Source organism: Neofelis nebulosa, chromosome 2, assembly GCF_028018385.1.
Source record: "Neofelis nebulosa isolate mNeoNeb1 chromosome 2, mNeoNeb1.pri, whole genome shotgun sequence".
Classification (NCBI taxonomy): domain Eukaryota; kingdom Metazoa; phylum Chordata; class Mammalia; order Carnivora; family Felidae; genus Neofelis; species Neofelis nebulosa.
The window spans coordinates 7,220,272-7,239,830 of NC_080783.1; the positions used below are offsets into that span (position 1 = coordinate 7,220,272).

The 19,559-nt window shown below is 38.8% G+C and overlaps 1 protein-coding gene and 1 long non-coding RNA gene across 10 annotated transcripts in view; both read right to left on the minus strand.

The window, feature by feature from the left end:
• The window catches only part of GIGYF2 (GRB10 interacting GYF protein 2), a 148,782-nt gene that overhangs the window by 38,450 nt on the left and 90,773 nt on the right, over window positions 1-19,559 (minus strand). For 4 of the 9 annotated variants that reach the window (XM_058701011.1, XM_058700996.1, XM_058701000.1 and 1 more), the window contains exons 9-15: window positions 18,746-18,925; window positions 14,929-15,146; window positions 14,674-14,836; window positions 14,397-14,585; window positions 11,671-11,867; window positions 10,525-10,684; window positions 2,840-3,006 (exon numbers count right to left, since the gene is read on the minus strand). In XM_058701011.1, the coding sequence (XP_058556994.1) occupies window positions 2,840-3,006; window positions 10,525-10,684; window positions 11,671-11,867; window positions 14,397-14,585; window positions 14,674-14,836; window positions 14,929-15,146; window positions 18,746-18,925 (1,274 nt within the window). Of the gene's footprint in view, window positions 1-2,839; window positions 3,007-10,524; window positions 10,685-11,670; window positions 11,868-14,396; window positions 14,586-14,673; window positions 14,837-14,928; window positions 15,178-17,244; window positions 17,537-18,745; window positions 18,926-19,559 lie in introns of those variants that run through there. The other 5 variants (XM_058701027.1, XM_058701018.1, XM_058701046.1 and 2 more) reach the window with 4 other exon arrangements.
• LOC131495909 (uncharacterized) lies at window positions 36-925 on the minus strand. The gene is made up of 2 exons (XR_009254174.1): window positions 687-925; window positions 36-438 (listed from the first exon to the last, which is right to left on the minus strand). It is a non-coding gene; the product is annotated as an uncharacterized LOC131495909 (long non-coding RNA).

The window sequence follows — 19,559 nt, forward strand, 5'->3', positions numbered from 1 at the left end:
AATAAAAGCATAAGGGTAACACAGACTACGGTAAATCATTAGTGAACAGTTTACATCTTTATTGTGCACAGATCATGGTTTGGAATGAAACATTTGATACACAGTTTCTTGGGGGTAGCGATCGTCTGAAATTCAGGGACATTTTTCTTTTCCACTATACACTGAAGATTGGAAGCTACACTAGGTTAATGTCAAATTTCTACATAAGGGGGCACCTGGCTGGCTCAGTCAGTACAGCATGTTAACTCTTGATCTTGGGGTCAAGAGTTCAAGCCCCACACAGGGTGTAGAGCTTACTTTTATTAAGGGGTGCCTGACTGGCTCAGTTGGTAGAGCATGCGACTCTTGGGGTTGCACGTTTGAGCCCCATGTTGAGTGTAGAGATTACTTAAAAATAAAATCTTTTAAAAAATAAAAATAAAATGTCTACATAAAAACCTACACTTCAGGGGCGCCTGGGTGGCTCAGTCGGTTAAGCGGCCGACTTCGGCTCAGGTCATGATCTTACGGTCCGTGAGTTCGAGCCCCGCATCGGGCTCTGTGCTGACAGCTCGGAGCCTGGAACCTGTTTCTGATTCTGTGTCTCCCTCTCTCTGACCCTCCCCCGTTCATGCTCTCTGTCTCAAAAAAAATAAATAAACGTTAAAAAAACAAAAACAAAAACAAAAACAAAAACAAAAAAAAACCTACACTTCAAGGTATATTCATCATCCAGGTGAACTCTTATCAGGGCTATTCAGGGATTAGCAATCATAGCTGACAGAGACACAGCTTGCCATGGTTGTTCCTGTTAAGCAGTCTAATGGAGGCTCAGCCCCTGTAACTGGAAGTCAGGCAACGGGCAAGGGATGAACTTTCAAAAGTTCTGAGACATGCATGATAACTCATCCCAATTTCAGAGAATGGAAATAAAGTTCCAACTTGGTATATAAATGTTCTCCAAATTATACGAGGTCTCAACCCATCATGGACTGACATCAATTACTGGGTCAAGATCAACATTTACATGTGAAAGAAGAGGAGGGGAGGGGAGGGGAGGGAAGGAGAGGAGGGGAGAGAAGGAAGGGGAGGGGAGGGGAGGAACCGGAAAAGGAAAAGGAAAAGGAGGGAGGGAAAGGAAAGAAGAGAAAGGAAAGAGAATAGAGAGGGAGAGAAGGAGAAAGAAAGAAAGAAAGAAAGAAAGAAAGAAAGAAAGAAAGAAAGAAAGCAAGCAAGTGAGCAAGCGAGCAAGCAAGAAAGCAAGAAAGCAAGAAAGCAAGAAAAAGAAAAAAGTGCATGGCATAAAATATTATAATGGGTGCCTGGGTGGCTCAGTCAGTTAAGGGTCCAACTCTTGATCTCAGCTCAGGACGTGATCTCACGGTTTCATGAGTTCGAGCTCCACATCGGGCTCTGTGGTAACAGTGCAGAGCCTGCTTGGGATTCTCTCTCTCCTCTCTCTCTGCCCCTCCCCCATATGCACAGTTTCTCTCTGCCTCTCTCTCTCTCTCAAAATAAACATTAAAAAAAAAATTTTAAATATTTTGTGAAGCTTATTGCACAAATATGTGTATGTGTGTACAGTTATGAATATACATACAGTATATATGAATGTACAGAGGAGTGGTGTAAAACTTTTTTTTTTTTTTTTTTACTATGGGCTATGGCCAAATAAGTTTGACAGCTGCTATTCTCACCTATGAACTCCTCTGACCATAGAAGTTGTGCCCTATTTACCTTCATCTCATAAGAACCTACCACAAGGCCTAGCACAGGCCCTCAATATGCAGTTGATGAATAAATCAATGGTGAATGTTACTGCAGAAATCCAATGTTCACACTAAACGTTTTTAACTGTGGCCACTTCTGACTATGGCAGCCCCCTGACATCCCAACCTGGAGAAGAAGAAGTAAGGCAGATCCACAGCCCTCCCAAACGAACTCTATAGGAAGAGGCCCAGACGCAGCTACAGAGGGGTAGGAACTGCCCTTCAAAGGCCTTCCAGTGCCAGTACACAAGGAAGGTTACATTATGATCCAGTTTTTAGTTAACATACCAGTAACTAACATTAAACAAAGAAAAAGTCTTCAAAATATTCAAAGCACTGGAATTGTCTATTAGCGACATTTATTTGCTTTAAGGTAAACCTAAGACAGAAAATTTATGATTCCGAAAGCAAGAGGCAAACAGAGAGGCGGGAAGGAAAGGGGAGGAGAGGAGAATGTGCATTCTAACTAGAGGCAGAAAGAAACTCCAAAGAAGTCACCTAACTGAAGCATCTTGGATAAAAGTAAGAGCTCTGGGGGGCGCCTAGAGGGATCAGTTGGTTAAGGGTCCGACTCTGGGTGTCAGCTCAGGTCATGATCTCTACACTGCCAGCACAGAGCCTGCTTGGGATTCTCTCCTCCCCGCCTCTGCCCCTCCCCAACTTGCGCACGCACACGTGAACTCAGTATCTCTCTCTCAAAATAAATAAACTTAAAAAAAAAAAAAAAAAAGTAAAAGCTCTGAAGTGAGCTTAGAAAAGTAAGGAGCCAGAACATGTAGTAGCTGGTAGGCAAGTCAGGATAAGACGTTTTTTATTCTACACCTGCTGGAAAGCTACTGAAGGATTTTGTTTCTTTAGAATTTGGAGACGGGGTGGGGGGGGAAGGGGGGGAGGACACAGGTATTTGAGTTTTGAAAAGATCATTATGGATAGGTATGCAGTCTCCAATCAGACTGCCCACTGCCATTTCAATTGCTTTCAAAGAACTACAGTTTCTTCCTCATTAGACACAATATCTAGGTTGTGCTTACAAAGAGAAGCAAGCGTTTCTGCATCTAGCATGTGTTCTGAGTGACCTATACGGTACTTACCATATGAGGAGGGGGAGCTGGACCGGGAGAGAAGGGAACCCTTCCCCACATTTTCATGATATCACCAAGAGGTTGGAAGCTTTCATCACACGCTCTCTTCACCAATAAAGACATGGTAAAATAGCCCGCCTGAAACCATTCCGCCATCTCCTGATTATTGAAGGGACCTAGAATAGCACCATTTAAACAGAAGGGCAATAAAAATCCTTGAAGACTGAAGAGGAAAAAAATATTTCCTAAGTTGGATCCTTATCCAGAGGTACAACTTGTTTCAGGTAACACCTGTTAAATACTTGATACAATATTTTAATTCAATTTATCTCCAAAAGTGGTAAACAGGCTTCTAACTAATAAAATACAACAGAAATGATCTTGAAATAAAACTTATGTCTATATATCCCAAATTGTCTGTGGGGTTTTAATTACTTTAAGGGGCATAACTGTCTCCATCTCACTCAATCTCTACAAATTCATTTGTCAGAAAAGTATAATAAAACTGAAAAATGTGTTGGTTAGACTTTGTATCACTTATGTATAAAGAATATAAACATGTAGAGCTAAATATGCTTTTTTCTAAATTTCACTTTCTGCCAGATTATTAAAGGTTAGGCAAAGTATAAATAATCAAATTAAATCAAATTATGAGGCGGACTGGTGGCTTAGTCTGTTAAGTGTCTGACTTTGGCTCAGGTCATGATCTTGCAGTTTCTGAGTTCAAGCCCTGCGTCAGGCTCTGTGCTGACAGCTCAGAGCTTGGAGCCTACTTTGGATTCTGTGTCTCAATCTCTGTCTGTCTCTCTGCCCCTCCCTGCCACTCAAAAATAACCGAGCATTAAAAAACATTAAGATAAATTATTTACGTAGGTATGACTAAATCTGGCTTAGGGTGGAGGGAGAGTAACATTCTCTACATGTTTTACAATTAAAAATCAAATATTTTACACATAAAATTAACAGATTCACACTGATCAATAACAATTAATTAATTCATTCACAAATATTTACTGAATACCAATTACATGAGTCTAGGTAATGAGAATACAACAGTTAAATAAAACAAAAGCCTATAATGTCCACTTCCAGGAAGATGGAGTAGATCTACTTTTCCCTGTTCTTCCTGCTAAATACAACTAAAAACCCTAACATTATATATACAAAGGAAGCAAAAGAACACTCTGAACAGTAGAGAGGAGGCAGACTGGCCTTGGTGCCTGAGGAACCACATGGAGGTGAATTCCCTGACTTTTCATTTTACTTCATATATTCCAGATTTGGAACGAAGAAACAACAAAAAACATGATCCAATATATACATCTGAAAACATGACCCAAGTATATGCTATCTACAAGAAAGTCATTTCAAATATAACAATATAGGCAGGTTGAAAATAAAAGGATAGGAAAAGGTATATCATGCAAGCATTAATCAAATTTTAAAAAAGCTAGAGTGGCTATATTAGTATTTGATAATGTAGACTTCAGAACAAAGAAAATTACCAGAGACAGAGAAGGATATTATATATTAATAAAGCGTCAATCCACCAGGAAGACACAGCAACGGTAAAAGCGTACGCACTGAACAAACCTGCAAAATATGTGAAGCAAAATCTAATAAAACTGAAAAGACAGAGAAATCTCCAGTAACAGCTGAAGGCTTCAACACCACTCTCTCAACAACTGACAGAACTAGACAGAAAACCAACAAGATTATAGAACTCAACAACACCATCAATAAGGTCCAACTGATATTTACAGAACACTCCAAGACAACAAAGTATACATTCTTTCAAGAACCCACAGAACATACAGCAAAACAAACTATATTCCGAGCCATAAATAAATCTCAATAAAATTTTAAAAGCTGAAATTATATATGATGTGTTTCAACCACAAGAAAATAAAGCTAGAAATCATTAACAGTCAGATAACAGGGAAATCTCCAAACCCTTGGAAACCACATAACACACTTCCAAATAATCCATGAGTAAAAGTGGAGGTCTCTTAGGGCAGCTGGTTGGCTCAGTTGGAGGAGCATACAACTCCTGATCTCGGGGTTGTAGAGATTACTTAAAAATAAATAAATATAGGGGCGCCTGGGTGGCTCAGTCAGTTAAGCGTCCGACTTCAACTCAGGTCACAATCTCGCGGTCTTTGAGTTCGAGCCCCGCGTCGGGCCCTGTGCTGACAGCTCAGAGCCTGGAGCCTGCTTCTGATTCTGTGTCTCCCTCTCTCTCTGACCCTCCCCCGTTCATGCTCTGTCTCTCTCTGTCTCAAAAATAAATAAACGTTAAAAAAATTTAAAAAAAAAAAAAATATATATATATATATATCTGAAGTGGAGGTCTCAACAGGAATCACAAAAAAAAAAAATACACTGAACTGAACAGAAATAAAAATACTTGTATCAAAATTTGTGGTACACAGTTAAAGAAGGGCTGAAAGAGAAATTTACAGTTTTTATTATAGCTTACATTGGAAAAGAAAGTCTCAAATCAATAATATAAGCATCCACCTCAAGAACCTAGAAAAAGAAAAGCAAAATAAACCCTAAGAAAAGGAAGGAAATAGTAAAGAGTAGAACTCAATGCAATTGAAAACAAAAAAGTGGGGGGAAAAAATCAATGAAACAAAGTTAATTCTTTGAAAAGATCGGTAAAATTAAATCTCTAGCAAGACTGACAATGAGAAAAAGAGAAATGAACAAATTACGAACACCAGGAATAAATCACGGCCTATCACTACAGTACCTGCAAACATCAAAAAGATAGTAAGAGAATATTCTAAACAATTCTACACACACAGATTTGACATCTTAGATGAAATGGACCAATTCGTCAAAAAACACAAACCACCAAAAATCAACCCTTACTAAATCAGTAATTTAAATAGCTCTGTAACTATTCGGGATACTGAATTTGTAATTTTAAAATTCCCAAAAAACAGGGCATCTGGCTGGCTCAGTCGGTAGAGCAAGCGACTCTCAATCTCGATGTCCTGAGTTCAAGCACCATATGTTGGGCATGGAGCCTATTTTAGAAAAAAAATAAATAAATAAAATTCCCTAAAAACAGGTACCCAGGTGGTTTCACTGGAGAATTCTCCAAAACACTTAAAGATGAATTAACACCAATTCTAAACAATCTTCCAGAAAACAGAAAAGGGAGTAACTCCCAGCTCATTTTATGAAGCTGGTATTATTACCCTGATACTAAAAGCAGACAATGAGAACACCAAAACAAAAAACAAAAAACTACAGAACAACATGTCTCACGAACAGAGACACAAAAATCCTTAACTAAACATTACCAAATAGGATGCAGCAATATATAAAAAGAATTACACACCATGACCAAATGGGGTTTACTCCAAGGATGCAAAGCTGGTTCAATATTCAAAATGCACTCAATTTAATCCACCATCTTAAACTTACTAAAGAAGGAAAATCACAGGACCATAGAAACAAATGCACAAAAAGGATATGACAAAATCCAATACCCAATCATGATAAAAACTCTCAAACAATAAGGTACTTCCTCATCTTCATAAAGAGCATCGATAAGGGTGCTGAGCCAGTGAGAGGAGCCTGCTGCTCTTGATCTCAGGGTCATGCATTTGAGCCCCATGGTGGTGTAGAAATTACTTAAAAATAAATAAATAAATAACATCTATAAAAACCAAGCAGCTGGGGCACCTGGGTGGCTCAGTTAGGTGACCGACTTCGGCTCAGGTCATGATCTCGCAGTTTGTGAGTTCGAGCCCTGCATCGGGCTCTGTGCTGACAGCTCGAACCTAGAGCCTACTTCAGATTCTGTTCAGATTCTGTTCTCCCCTTCTCTCTACCCCTCCCCTGCTCATGCTCTGTGTCTCTCTGTCTTTCAATAATAATAAATGAATGTTAAAAAAATTAAAAAAAAAAAAAAAAAAGAAAACCAACCATCATACTTAATTATTAAAGACTAAGTGTTCCCCCTAAGATAGGAACATAGGAAAAACAAGGCAAATATGTCTGCTCTCACCCATCATATTCAACACAGTGTTGGAAAATACAATAAGGCAACAAAAGGAAATAAAAGGCATAGATTGGAAATGAAAAATTAAAACGATCCCTGTTTGCAGATAACAATGTCTACAAAGAAAATCCTATGGAACCTACCCAAACAACAACAACAAAAACTCCTAAAACTAATAAATGAGCTCGGCAGGTCACAGACTAATGACAAAAATCCAAAATCCAATTCTATATAGTAGGAATGAACACAAAGACACTGAAATATAATATAATAAAACTTACAATCATTCAAAAAAAAAAAATCAAGTAGGTACAAATCTAATAGATCATGTACAGAATCTATGCTGAAAATGACACAAGTTCATAGACTGGAAGAGTCAACATGAAAAAGATGTCAAGTCTTCAAAACGATACAGAGGTTTAACACTGTTCCTATTAAAATCTCAGCAAGATATATAAACATAGATTTCTGAACACATTTATATGGTAAATATAGACAAGACTATTCTGAAATTTATATGGAAAGGCAAAGGGAACTAGAAAAACTAAAAACTACTTTGCTAAAAAATAAACCAGGAGAAAAAAAAAACTGGAAGAAATCCATCTACTCAATTTCAAAACATATTATATAGCTACAGTAATCAAGACTGTGGTATTAGTGGAAAGGCAGACACATGGATCCGTGGAATAGAAGAACACAGAAACAGACCAACATAAATATGCCCAACTGAATTTTGAGAAAGGTACAAAAGCAATTCAAAAGAGGAAAAATGGCTTTTCTTTTCTTTTTTTTTTTTTTTAAATTTGTTTTTTTTTCAACGTTTTTTATTTATTTTTGGGACAGAGAGAGACAGAGCATGAACGGGGGAGGGGCAGAGAGAGAGGGAGACACAGAATCGGAAACAGGCTCCAGGCTCCGAGCCATCAGCCCAGAGCCCGACGCGGCGGGGCTCGAACTCACGGACCGCGAGATCGTGACCTGGCTGAAGTCGGACGCTTAACCGACTGCGCCACCCAGGCGCCCCAAAAATGGCTTTTCAACAAAAGGTTCCAGAGCAACTGGACATCCATCAGCAAAAAAATAAACTCTGACCTAATTCCCATACGTTATACAAAAATTAACTCAAAATAGATCACAGACTTAAATGAAAAAAACCTAAATTATTCTGGAAAGGAAATTTTGGGATCTGAAGCTAGGCAAAGAGTTCTTCTATCTCTGACTTAATACCAAAAACACAATCCATTAAAGGAAAAAACTAATCAACTGGACTTCATCAAAATCTAAAACTTTTGATCTGTCAAAGACTCTGTTAAGAGGATAAAAAGATTCAGACTGGGAGAAAATATCTGCAAACCACATACCTAACAAAGGGCTATTATCTAGAATATATAAGGAAGCCTCAAAACTCAAAGGTTAAAAAAAGCAAATAATGAGAAAACAAGTAAAAAACATGAAGAGATCGTTTACTGAAGAGGATAAACACCAATAAACACATTAAAAGATGTCCAACATCTTTAGCTGTTAAGGAAATGCAAGCCAAAAACTAGAATGAGATACCACTATAACAAGCCCAAATGGTTAAGGTAAAAAATAGCAACATCAAATACTGTCAAGGATGTGGAGAAAATGAATCACTCACAGATTGCTGGCAGAAATACAAAAATAGTACAGCTCCTCCACAAAACAACTTGGCAGTTGCTTAAAAAAACTAAACATGTCATCACCATACAATCTAGCAATTGCACTCCTGGACATTTATGTCTCAGAGGAATGAAGAGTTGTATTAACACAAAAGCCTATCCATAAATGTTTAACAGCTTTATTATAATAGCCAGAAACTGCAACAACCCAGACGCCCTTCATGGATAAACGGTTAAACAACGATACATCTATATCATGGATGTACCACTCAGTAAATAAAAAGAAGAAATCTACTGATACATGCAACAACCTGGATGAATCTCCAGAGAATTGTGCTGAGTGAAAACAATTTTTTTTCCATTTGATGCAAATGGATTCCATTTCTGCAAAATTCTTGAAATGACAAAATATACAAATCGGGAAAAGATTAGTGGCTGCCAAGTGTTAAGGAGCAGGAACAGGTGGAAAGGAAATGCATGTGGGCACCCAAGGGCAATAGGAAACGAAAATGTTCTGAATCTTGGGGCACCTGGGTGGCTCAGTTAGGTGTCCGACTCTGGCTCAGGGTCATGATCTAGGGGTTCATGGGTTCAGGCCCCACATTGGGCTGTCTGCTGTCAGCACAGAGCCCGCTTCGAATCCTCTGCCCGCCCCCTCCCCTCCCCGCCTCTCTCCTGCTTGCACGTGTGCATGCTCTCTCTCTCTCACTCTCACTCTCTGAAAAATAAACATTAAAAAAAAAGAAAAAAGAAAATGTTCTAAATCTTAACTGTATCAAAGTCAATACATTGGCTGGATATGGTACTACAGTTTTGCATGAGATTACCACTCACGGCAATTGGGTAAAGAGTACATAAAATCTCTGTAGTATTTGTTACAACTGCATGTAAAGTTGCAATTATCTCAAGTATACTTAATTAAGGCACACATCTATATTTTATTTTTTAATTTTATTTGAGGGAGACAGGGAAAGAGAGAGGAAGAGGGACTCTTAAGCAGACTCCATGCTCAGTGCAAAGCCTGATGTGGGGGTTCAATCACACAACCGTGGGATCATGACTTGAGCCAAAATCAAGAGTCAGATGCTCCACTGACTGAGCCACCGAGGCACCGTTCCATATATGATTTAATTAAAACACACAGCCCTGAATTTGGAAGCACATTTTGTCTCTCCATTTGTAAGCCTTAAAATATCAAATAAACACTTTTGATTGCTTTACAAAAAAACAAAACATACACACACTTGTCCTGCACCTTCCATTCTATGGGGGTGTGAACAGGTCATGAACAAATCAGAACCAGGCAGTAATAGATGTTATGCAGGACAATAGAGGGTAAGGGGACTTACAGTGGAAAGGGAGTTAGTATGTCACAAAGAGATCACAGGGTGTACTTGGTAAAAGAGTATCATGAAACTGACACTAATATTAGTCAATCAATTTCAGGTTATAAACAAAGAATTCAAAAGTGAAAATGAATCAACAAATTTCTTTTACAACATTCTCTACCCATTCTAACTTACGCACCATACAAATCTTTTTTAAGGGATTAGCTTATAATATGGTACTATCCTTTCTCAGATAGTTCTTTACCATTTATATCAATTCCACTTGAGCAAAACATTCAGGTAAGGTCTTCTAGGATTGCCATCACCTTTAATGGGAGGTAAACTGAAGTGCAGAGAAGGTAACTCTTACCTGCCCAATTAACCCGCTGGGAAGCCAGAACTAAGGGCGTCCTAAGCATTTTGTCTGCATCCCTGTTATATTTACTATCACATTCCGCCTTGTATTCAAATGATTTTCACTGGACCTCCCTCCCCCCACCACTGAAATTGCAAAATATTATGGAAGGAACCTTTAAATAAGTAAGTAAGTAAGTGTGTGTGTGTGTATGTACGTACACACACACACACACACACACACACACAAAGAAAAACTGTAAAAATTGACTTTTTCCACTATTATGCAAATTAACATTAAATAATGACCATCTCATAGGAGATAATGGCTTCCAGTAGAATGGAACGAGCTACCTTGAATTTCTCCCTGAGGATCTTTGTAATACCACTTCTGCATTGCTTCGTGCATCAATGGAATAGAGACTCCCTTAGCTCTGTGCTCTTGCAGTTTTGATGCCAATCTCTCATCATCTAGTGCGCTATCTTGGAGATAAGCCACCATCTTCTCAGCTTGCTAACAGAAAACAAAAAAAATGGATTGAGGAAACAAACGATCCCAAATTAATACTAGTACACTTAATAAAAATGCCTACCTTTTTTGAACGACTTGATCTGTAAAAGGTAGTACTGTGCAAGAAACACAGCAGGCAACCATTTAATTCTTCCATCAATATCATGAAAATATGTACTATCCCCACTTTATAGAGGGGGAAACTAAGGCTCAGAGAGGTCAAATCTTGCTCAGAGTCTCAAAATTATTAAGCAAAGCAAACTGAAATTAAAACACAAACTGGTAAGGATCAAAGCCCAGGCTTCTTCTAATCAACACATTAATAAGATTACTTTTAAAACCAGTAAGCCATTGGTCAATTCTGAAACGTATAATCTAAACCTGTAAAAACATGGGTGTTAATACAACAAAGGCTCAATTAATACAATTACAAAAGTTTTACAAGTTTTACTAACACACTGCCCACTTTCTTTCTTTCTTCAAGCATTTCCTGCCACCAACCACCACCCCAGAGCAAAGGAAACAGATTCTTCTGTAGAAAGCAAGTCACCATTTACATCCAACAAAGGTATACTTAATCTCAGGGAAATCTAGAGATATGAATACGATGTTAATATCCTGAGAGTTTAACTATTCCCAGTTACACTTTAGGTAAAAAATACAGAAGACGCTGTGCCCATCCACAGCTGCTTGTATTTGCCATTTTTGGCATTCCATTAATTTCCAAAAAGAAAAAAGAAAAGCAAACAGCCAAGGGCAACCTCAGAAGAGAAAAAATAACCTGACATAATGACTACTACATAGCAGAAACTTAAAAGCATGAAATGATTTGAAAGACAATTACTCATACAAATAAATACTAGATTTAAAACAACTTTTCCAGTACATAAAATCTAATGCACAAAAGTTCCATTTCTGAGTATCTGTTTAATGCTTTTCAATTTTTATGGTGCTTTGAGAGGAGAAAAAAAGAATTACATGATTTTTACCTGTTCCAAATGTTTGAGGCCCTCTTCATCATCTGGTTCTGTGGACACACTGCCCATACCAGGAGCACCTACGACCGGCGTTTCAACTGGCCGCAGGGCAGGACGAGGACTGGGAACAGGGGGTGGAAGTATGAGAAGGGGAGAGGCTGCATCTGAAGGAATCTGGGACAGGGACTGCTGGACATCAGAAACCGTTTCTAGAGGGGAAAAAAACACAGAAACATGAAAAACCTTTAAACTATGGAGGTTCTCATGAAGAAAAACTAGCTCTCCATCAAGTTGGGCCACTCACTAAATGGACTCAACAGAAAGGTGAATGTATCAAACACTGCAGCTTTTTTTTTTTTTTTTTTTTTTTTTAAATTTGAGAGAGAGACAGGGTGTGTGGGGGGGGGGGGGTGAGTGTGGGTGTGGGTGTGTGCGCATGCGTGCGTGTATGAGCTAAGTAGGGGCAGAGAGAGAAAATGAGAATCCCAAGCAGGCTCCGCACTGTCCTCACAGAGCCCAACACGGGTCAGGAGCCCTGAGATCATGACCTGAGCCAGAATCAAGAGTTGGATGCTTAACCGACTGAGCCAACCAGGCACCCTCACTGCAGCAACTTCTTACGGAGAAGTGTAGTATTTCTCCCTACGATGACAGCAGTTAACTCTACAGAATGACAAAATATAAGGATTAAAAGGTCCTCCTACAGTGCCTGCGTCACTACAGCATCTGCCCAACAGTGACACATCTACCTCTTGAAAACAAACAGAATCAGACCAATGTTATCTTTATAACGTGTCTCCAAATAGCAGACTGTTAACAAAGCACTGCAAATCTCCTCAAAAAATGTCGTATCTCACCATCAAAACTTTGATTAAACGTATCTGCATTTCTCTTAAATAAGAACCTATTTCAGGTGATAATAAATGTAATGCAATACATTAGTTTTTAGGATAACAAAGAGCTCTTGCGAGTCTACATGTACAGTGCAGACGGTCTTCTCAATAAGAAAAGAGACTACAAAAGAGGTTCTGTTTTGGGTCCTGTTTCTAACCTCTCAGGATGCAGGCTCTTAAAATAAAAAGGGGGATGAAAGTAATTAGATACAACTGCAGCTTCCGCTTTGGAACCTTATTGGTTCAATTACAGATAGCTTCTCCACATTCCCATTCCTCTCAGTCTTTCCTTTCTTTGCCAAACTCCTTAAAAGAACAGTCTATGCACTGCCACCCACACCTGCTACACTGTGACTTCCACTTCCACCCCTCCAACACAGCTTCTCTCCCAAAGAGAAGCAGTGACTCAAAGTCCCCAAATCCAATGGCTTTACCTAGTCCTCATCTTCCGACCTCAGTAGCCTCTGACATTATCTACCCAAGCCTAAACTAAAACCTTCTCCATTCCTTCCTTTCTCTTCACTCTAGTCCACTCCTGTCTCTGAAGATTTTTCTCTGGCTTCTCTTTACCTACCCTCTAAAAATGGGAATTTAGCCCTAGATGCCTGATACACATATCCTTTATCTCCCTCACAGATTATCAATCTAGAGTTTTCATCTTTAATGCACATCTATGAAGCTTTCTCAAAATACACACATCCGGACTCCATCCTAAGATCTCCTAGAGTAAGGTCCCAGGAATGTACATTCAAGAGAAAGAACCACAAGTAATTTGGGGGCACATCGTAACTGAAAAATGACTACTACGTATCAAACAGGTCTCAAAATGGACAAGTCGCACAGTGCCTAATAGAGATTCAAATACTCGCTGAATTCACTCACTAAGCTTTGTCCTAGACATTTAACTCTGAAGAGAAATCTTTGGCTTAAGCCCTCAAAATATTAGTCTACTGAGTAAAAAAAATAATAAACAGATCTTTCTAATACTGTATTGCTATGTGAGGAATAGTGTCAATTGTTTAAGAAACTAGAGAAGATACCTAACGTGGCTTGGGAACTTCGGATGGGACAGAGTTTCAGGCACAGAGAACAGCACGTGCTAGGGCACACTTGAGGACCTAACAGGCTGTGAGGCTGGGGAACAGAGGAAGGAGACAGAAGTGGCACTCAAACTGTACAGAGGCAGGCAGATGCCAGGTTATGCAAGGTCTCACAGGCCACGTTACAGTTGTGACTTTTTATGGAGACTCAATCCATTAACCCTTCAACATCAGGAATTACAATGTCAATTTTAAGTATGTACCAGAAGAAACATGGAAGTAAACATTAATACTAGCCACTAAGGCATATGAGGCAAAGTAAAATCAAAACAGTAATACTGGAGAAGGAGATATGTTTTAAGCTTATTCACTAGCAAAGGTGGTAGGAGCTCCACAGCTTCATCCATATTCTTTTTGGCCTCTTTTGAAACAACAGCATTTTAGCGTGCCTTCTGGACATACATCCTGCAGCCACTGGGAAGGCAGCAGTCTGATGTGAGAATCAAATTACTGTGGAGGATCCGAAACCCTGTCTGCTCCGCTGATAACCAAGGTGACCATGTCATAACCTTGTAGAAAGTGAGATTCCCGAGCTCCACCTTCGTTTCCTCTCTGTTTCGGTGAATTTTGGGAAGGACATGTACATGGGAAGCAGAGTTTGACTAAGTTTACTAGTGAAATAATGTGTTTCAGTAATTCACCACTAGAAGCAGCTCCAGGAGGCATAAACGGAAACCCATCTTATCAATGATCACTGGCCTGGGCAGAATCCTGTTTTAGCTTATCTACTCTCATAAATACATACCATCCCCTCTGCTGGGCACTTTGGTTGGCAGGCTATTTTCCGTCTGACTCTCCTCCTCAGCTTTTTCTGTTTGCTCAGTTTGGGGTTCCTCTTTCCTCTCAAACTGTGGTGCTTCCTGAGGCTGATGGTCTGAAGGAGTACCTGGTCTAGCAGATGATGATGAGGTCTGGGATGTTTCCTCACTAGCTTCTGTAACATAAAGTAATCTTAAATTAGCACCTTAGGAAGCTTTTGATCTGATGAAAAGAAGAAGGTACAAGACAAAAATGAGCCTTACCAACTCCTACTCTATCTGTCTTCTCTCCCTCTTTCCTATTTGTCTTATCAGGTTCTTTGGCTTCTTCGTTATGGCTGCTCTCAGAATCGGAGCACTCCCCCCCTTCCTCTACAGGCCGGAAGTCCATCTCCTGCTCTTCTGGAATCGGCTCTTTCTGGACTTTCTGTGTCAAGAAAATAAAGCCGAAGGTCAACAGTACATTTGGCTTTGGTGGAAGGTCGGTGTGTGTCATGACATTTAAAACAGATTTCCTACCTTCAGAGAGAGGAACGCTCCGGAGGAGTCAAATGTGCCCATCTCTTCTTCAGCATCCTCTAGGCACCATTCGGGCAAGCTGTCCCGGTCATCATCCATGCTTCCACTGCCAGAGCGCACCCTTCGGTAACCCCGTTCATCATCCCGATCTCGAAAATCAAACTCAAACCTTCGCCGTCGTTCCATGTGTTCACGCCAGCCTGCAGAACGAGGGCCATCTGGGATGAGGAGGATACAGACCTTAGAAAACTTTCATGACAGTATTTGAAAAAGAAAATCATGAATAGGAAATAAAGGAGAAAACTATGATTAACTGTGAAATCAAATGGATCAATCAACTAAAGAGAAAATTAGGCAAATTAAATCAAGTTAAGAGCTTAGCATACAAACGATACCACTAAGTGACAATAGTGGTTATCTTCAATAAGTACTGAGCCACACAACATACTCTACAGTTTTGAAAGATAAATTTGAAACAAATTACTTTTAAAGGACACTTTACTCAAAGTATACATTTTGGATAAGCTTTGGCTATGTGACCGAAACTTCAGTTAGCCATTCACAGGGCACACTCCTAGCCCAGATCTGTAACACTGACCATGTGACCATAACTGAAGTTCCTGCCTTCCCTTTGGCAGGTCTTACACCTTTTCCTTCTTCTCATAAAAATACCATTCTTTATGGATACGACCAACCCCCTGTGTCAATTCCTAATATCAAACTCATCATGCCAACTTGCTAGTGACAAGATTCCAGTTGGAATTCTGATTCCCAACAAAAAGTCATGGAATTACAGCATTGACAGATGTCAAAGATTTTATATAGCCCACTATCCTAATTTTATAGTTTAAGAAACAAAAATTCTGACAGAAGTAACTTGCATAACGGCAAAGCAGAACTAGAATCGAATTCTGCATCCAATACTGCTTTTTCCACAACAGCACGCTTACTTTCCTTTTCCTTTATTCTCAACTCTTAACTCTCCCCAGGGAGTGTTTATTTCTGTATAATACCCCCAGGGACATTCCTAAATCCACCCTAGCATACTGTTTATTACATCTACTTTCCAACAGAAAAAGAGTTCCTAAGAATAAAAGATGTCAGTTAACGTATTACACACACACACACACACACACACACACACGGGAAATCTTGTTAATATCTGACAAACCTGAGTCTAAGAAAGCCTTCAAAAGAGAGACAAGTTTTAACCTATTAAAATTTTCTATCTTTTTGAATGCTTTCTCTGATACAGAAAAGAAATGAGCCAAAGTCAAATGTTCTTACTACTGAGGCTCAATTTGCTAAAACCAGCAGTCTAAAATTCAAACTGAAAATAAGAAGGCAAACATCAGCCCAATAGATGTAGCTACTTGTAAGTCACTCACAAAAAAGATAAGGAACATTATTCCCACACTCCTTTACTTACAACAACTATTGCCTTCTACGAAAACTAAGGAGCTTTATATCCAGTTTGCTTATATGCAAACCTAGAATCATTACTCAAAAGAAGTATTCATGATCCAGTGCTGAATTCCTGAGAACTCTCTCTACTACTATCATTTCTAAACTGTCTGCTAAGTATGCACCATGATAGGAATCTATCCTTCTAGGCATCTGGCTCATGTTTTCCTCTTACTGAGTTTCTTAAGTTCACTTCCCAGAGTGGATGCTTAGCTGTCCCTACCTTAATAGTTGCATCTCCAAACGTATCCAACTTTGAGCCCTACTTAAACCAAACATAGCAGATAAGGCCCATCTATAGCTTATTAAGACTGATCACTGCTTTTGAAGGCTTTCCAACATACGTCTGCTACAATTTTTATAATATAAAAAATCAGTCAAAACCATTATATTTAAACTTTGAATCAAATCATAAACTTTGAATCAAATCATAATCTAAGAAATGTTAACAGTAATTTATACAACTGATACAATCAGACTTAACTTTTAATATGCTTGGTTGAAAAAGCAGATAGTGTCCTTTTTAAAAAATACTATTTCCACTGATTTTTCAGCCCCATGTATCGTTATATACCCCAAACTGTCTTTCAAAAATATACCAATATAAAATTTGGGGAAATTGTTAACTTAATGACAAATAAATTAGACATGAAAATCACGTATCAGGGAGAAAGGCTTAAGAAAAAGACAACATATAGCCAAAATCGAAGTTGCTGGGGTGTGGGGTGAAAAGGGTCAGTGGTAGAATATACACTAAAATTTTACTTTATCTCCTTTATTAAAGGGATTCTATTAAGAATCAACATCAGATGTTTGGGCTCACAAACACTGTTGATCTTCCAAAACATTCACCTTGTTTGTTTTTGATCAGCTGGAATTTTTCTTCTCGCTCAGTCCAGATCCTGTCCATTCTTTCACTGAACGCTTGTTGGGAACATAGTCTACAAATCCTTTTGCTTACAGGCAAGCTCAGCACAAAATGCTGTGATGCCTTGAAGAGAACTACAACATTTGGTTGCCCAGCACACAGACTGATGAGAACTGCCTAGTTAACTGTGATGTAAACAATGCCTACTAATGACAGAAAACTCACCCATGAGGCAGCCATGAGGAGTTGTGATGAAAGCATCAAAACTCTATCCAAAGATCAACTTCATTCTGTTTCTACCTATCTACAAGTACATAAAGCACTCTGAATGTTTGTTATAATGTTTACTCAGACCGAGACTAGTGACTTTGCTAATAATTTGATTTTAAAATGTAAATGCAACCAGTTTACTTATGATTTCTTCTATGAAAAGTAAGCTTCTTTGGCATATGGTTGACAGCTAAAATAACGTTATGCACATGAAATTCAGAAGGCAAATATACACTCTGTAAGCTTCAGTTCTGCATGACCCCACGATTCAAACTACAGTGGCATCTGATTATCATGAGGCATGGAATCAGCACTTTGGTAGGGGATGAACTTTGACACAAAGCACCAGTGTCTTCAATTACCAGCATATCTAATGTCAGGGAAGAACAGTTTGAAGCATTCTTAAGAGTCAAACAGAAGAACTTACAAAACCACTAATCACTACTCTTCTCTCTCCTTTTTCTAAAGTTAGAAGGACAAAAGAATGAACTTGTGATTACGTGTTTGACCTGGGTTTAAAGTTTATTCTTCAAATAAGCTTAAATCACATTTTCAGGACAAAAAACAATTTGAAAGAATAAATCCTTTATTACGCAGGAAAAATACCCATTTTAGTAGGAGCACATATTCCTTAGTGAGCATATAATTATACATTTATAAGTTTTAAAGCAATGCTGAAAAAGATAGATTTAGCATTAGACAAAACCAAATGAAACCCTCTTACATTTTTGCAGTTAAGGGTAGGTGCTTCCCATTAACACTATTTGCTCCAGAAAAATAAAGATGATTTTCATCAAATGAATAGATGTGGGGAACTTTCATGTTGAAAATGTTTTGTTGGGGCACCTGGGTGGCCCAGTCAGTTAAGCGTCCGACTCCGGCTCAGGTCATGATCTCATGTTCCATGAGTTCGAGCCCCATGTTGGGTTCTGTGCTGACAGCTCAGAGATAGGAGCCTGCTTCCGATTCTGTGTCTCCCTCTCTCTCTGACCCTCCCCTGCTCACGCTCTGTCTCTCTCACTCTTAAAAATAAATAAACATAAAAAAATTAAAGAAAAGAAAGAAAGAAAATGTTTTGTAGTAATAAGCCTGAGTACAATGACATAAAGTAATTGGCGCCTCTTTAGCAGCTTACCTTTCCTGCTTAATCTGTAAAAATTTCCGTGTTAAATACTCACTTATTTTGGTCCCTGTGCCCTCACTCAGATCTCTTACCAGGACTGTGCGGCCGCCACCTCTCTCCGTCCCTTCTTGATCCAGCTAGTCGCCAACCTCCATCTTCCTCTTCTCCATTTTGTTCCTCTCTAAAAATGCGCCAATTTTCACTTTCTGATCGTATGAATTCATGCTTTCTTCCCACTGATGTTGGTCCACCTTCCTCAAAATTTGGTCTCCCTGTAATGAAAATAAGTAACCATGTGCCTCGGCCACTGAGGATTCTGAAAAGAGACTGGACTGCCCAAATCAAGCTTTTGTGCAAATGTGTCAATTTCAACATTCAGGCAGTGTAAATGAAATAACTGCAGGTATATGCACAGATTACTAGATACATTTCTTAAAGTTTAATGTTCACAGACTGGGCAATTAGTTTTCAGATAATACGTGCATTAAAAAAAAAAGGGTATGCAATGAAAAGTGAATCAACCTACCTCACCCAGCACATACCACTTTTTTTTAAGTCATATAAGATTTTCAATTATATGACATATCTTAATTTAACTTCTACTGGCAATTCTGCCTAAATAGGGTATCTGTGAAATTCAACTTGTCTTTTATCCTAAAACACACTGTAAACTCAAAGGTAGAGAGTGTGAACTAAAATTTTTCATTCACTCTAACACCTATTACATTATAGACAGACAAATTGCTTTTGAAAAGAATTCAAAGCTAAGCTATGTGTAACCCAATGCAAATTAAGAGTCTATTAATGATGAAAGAGAGACTGGTATACACCAAGCAAACAAAACTCGTATTTTCAAAGGACAAGACAAATCCAAACTGTGCAAATTCTTTAGTCACCACCCTACAT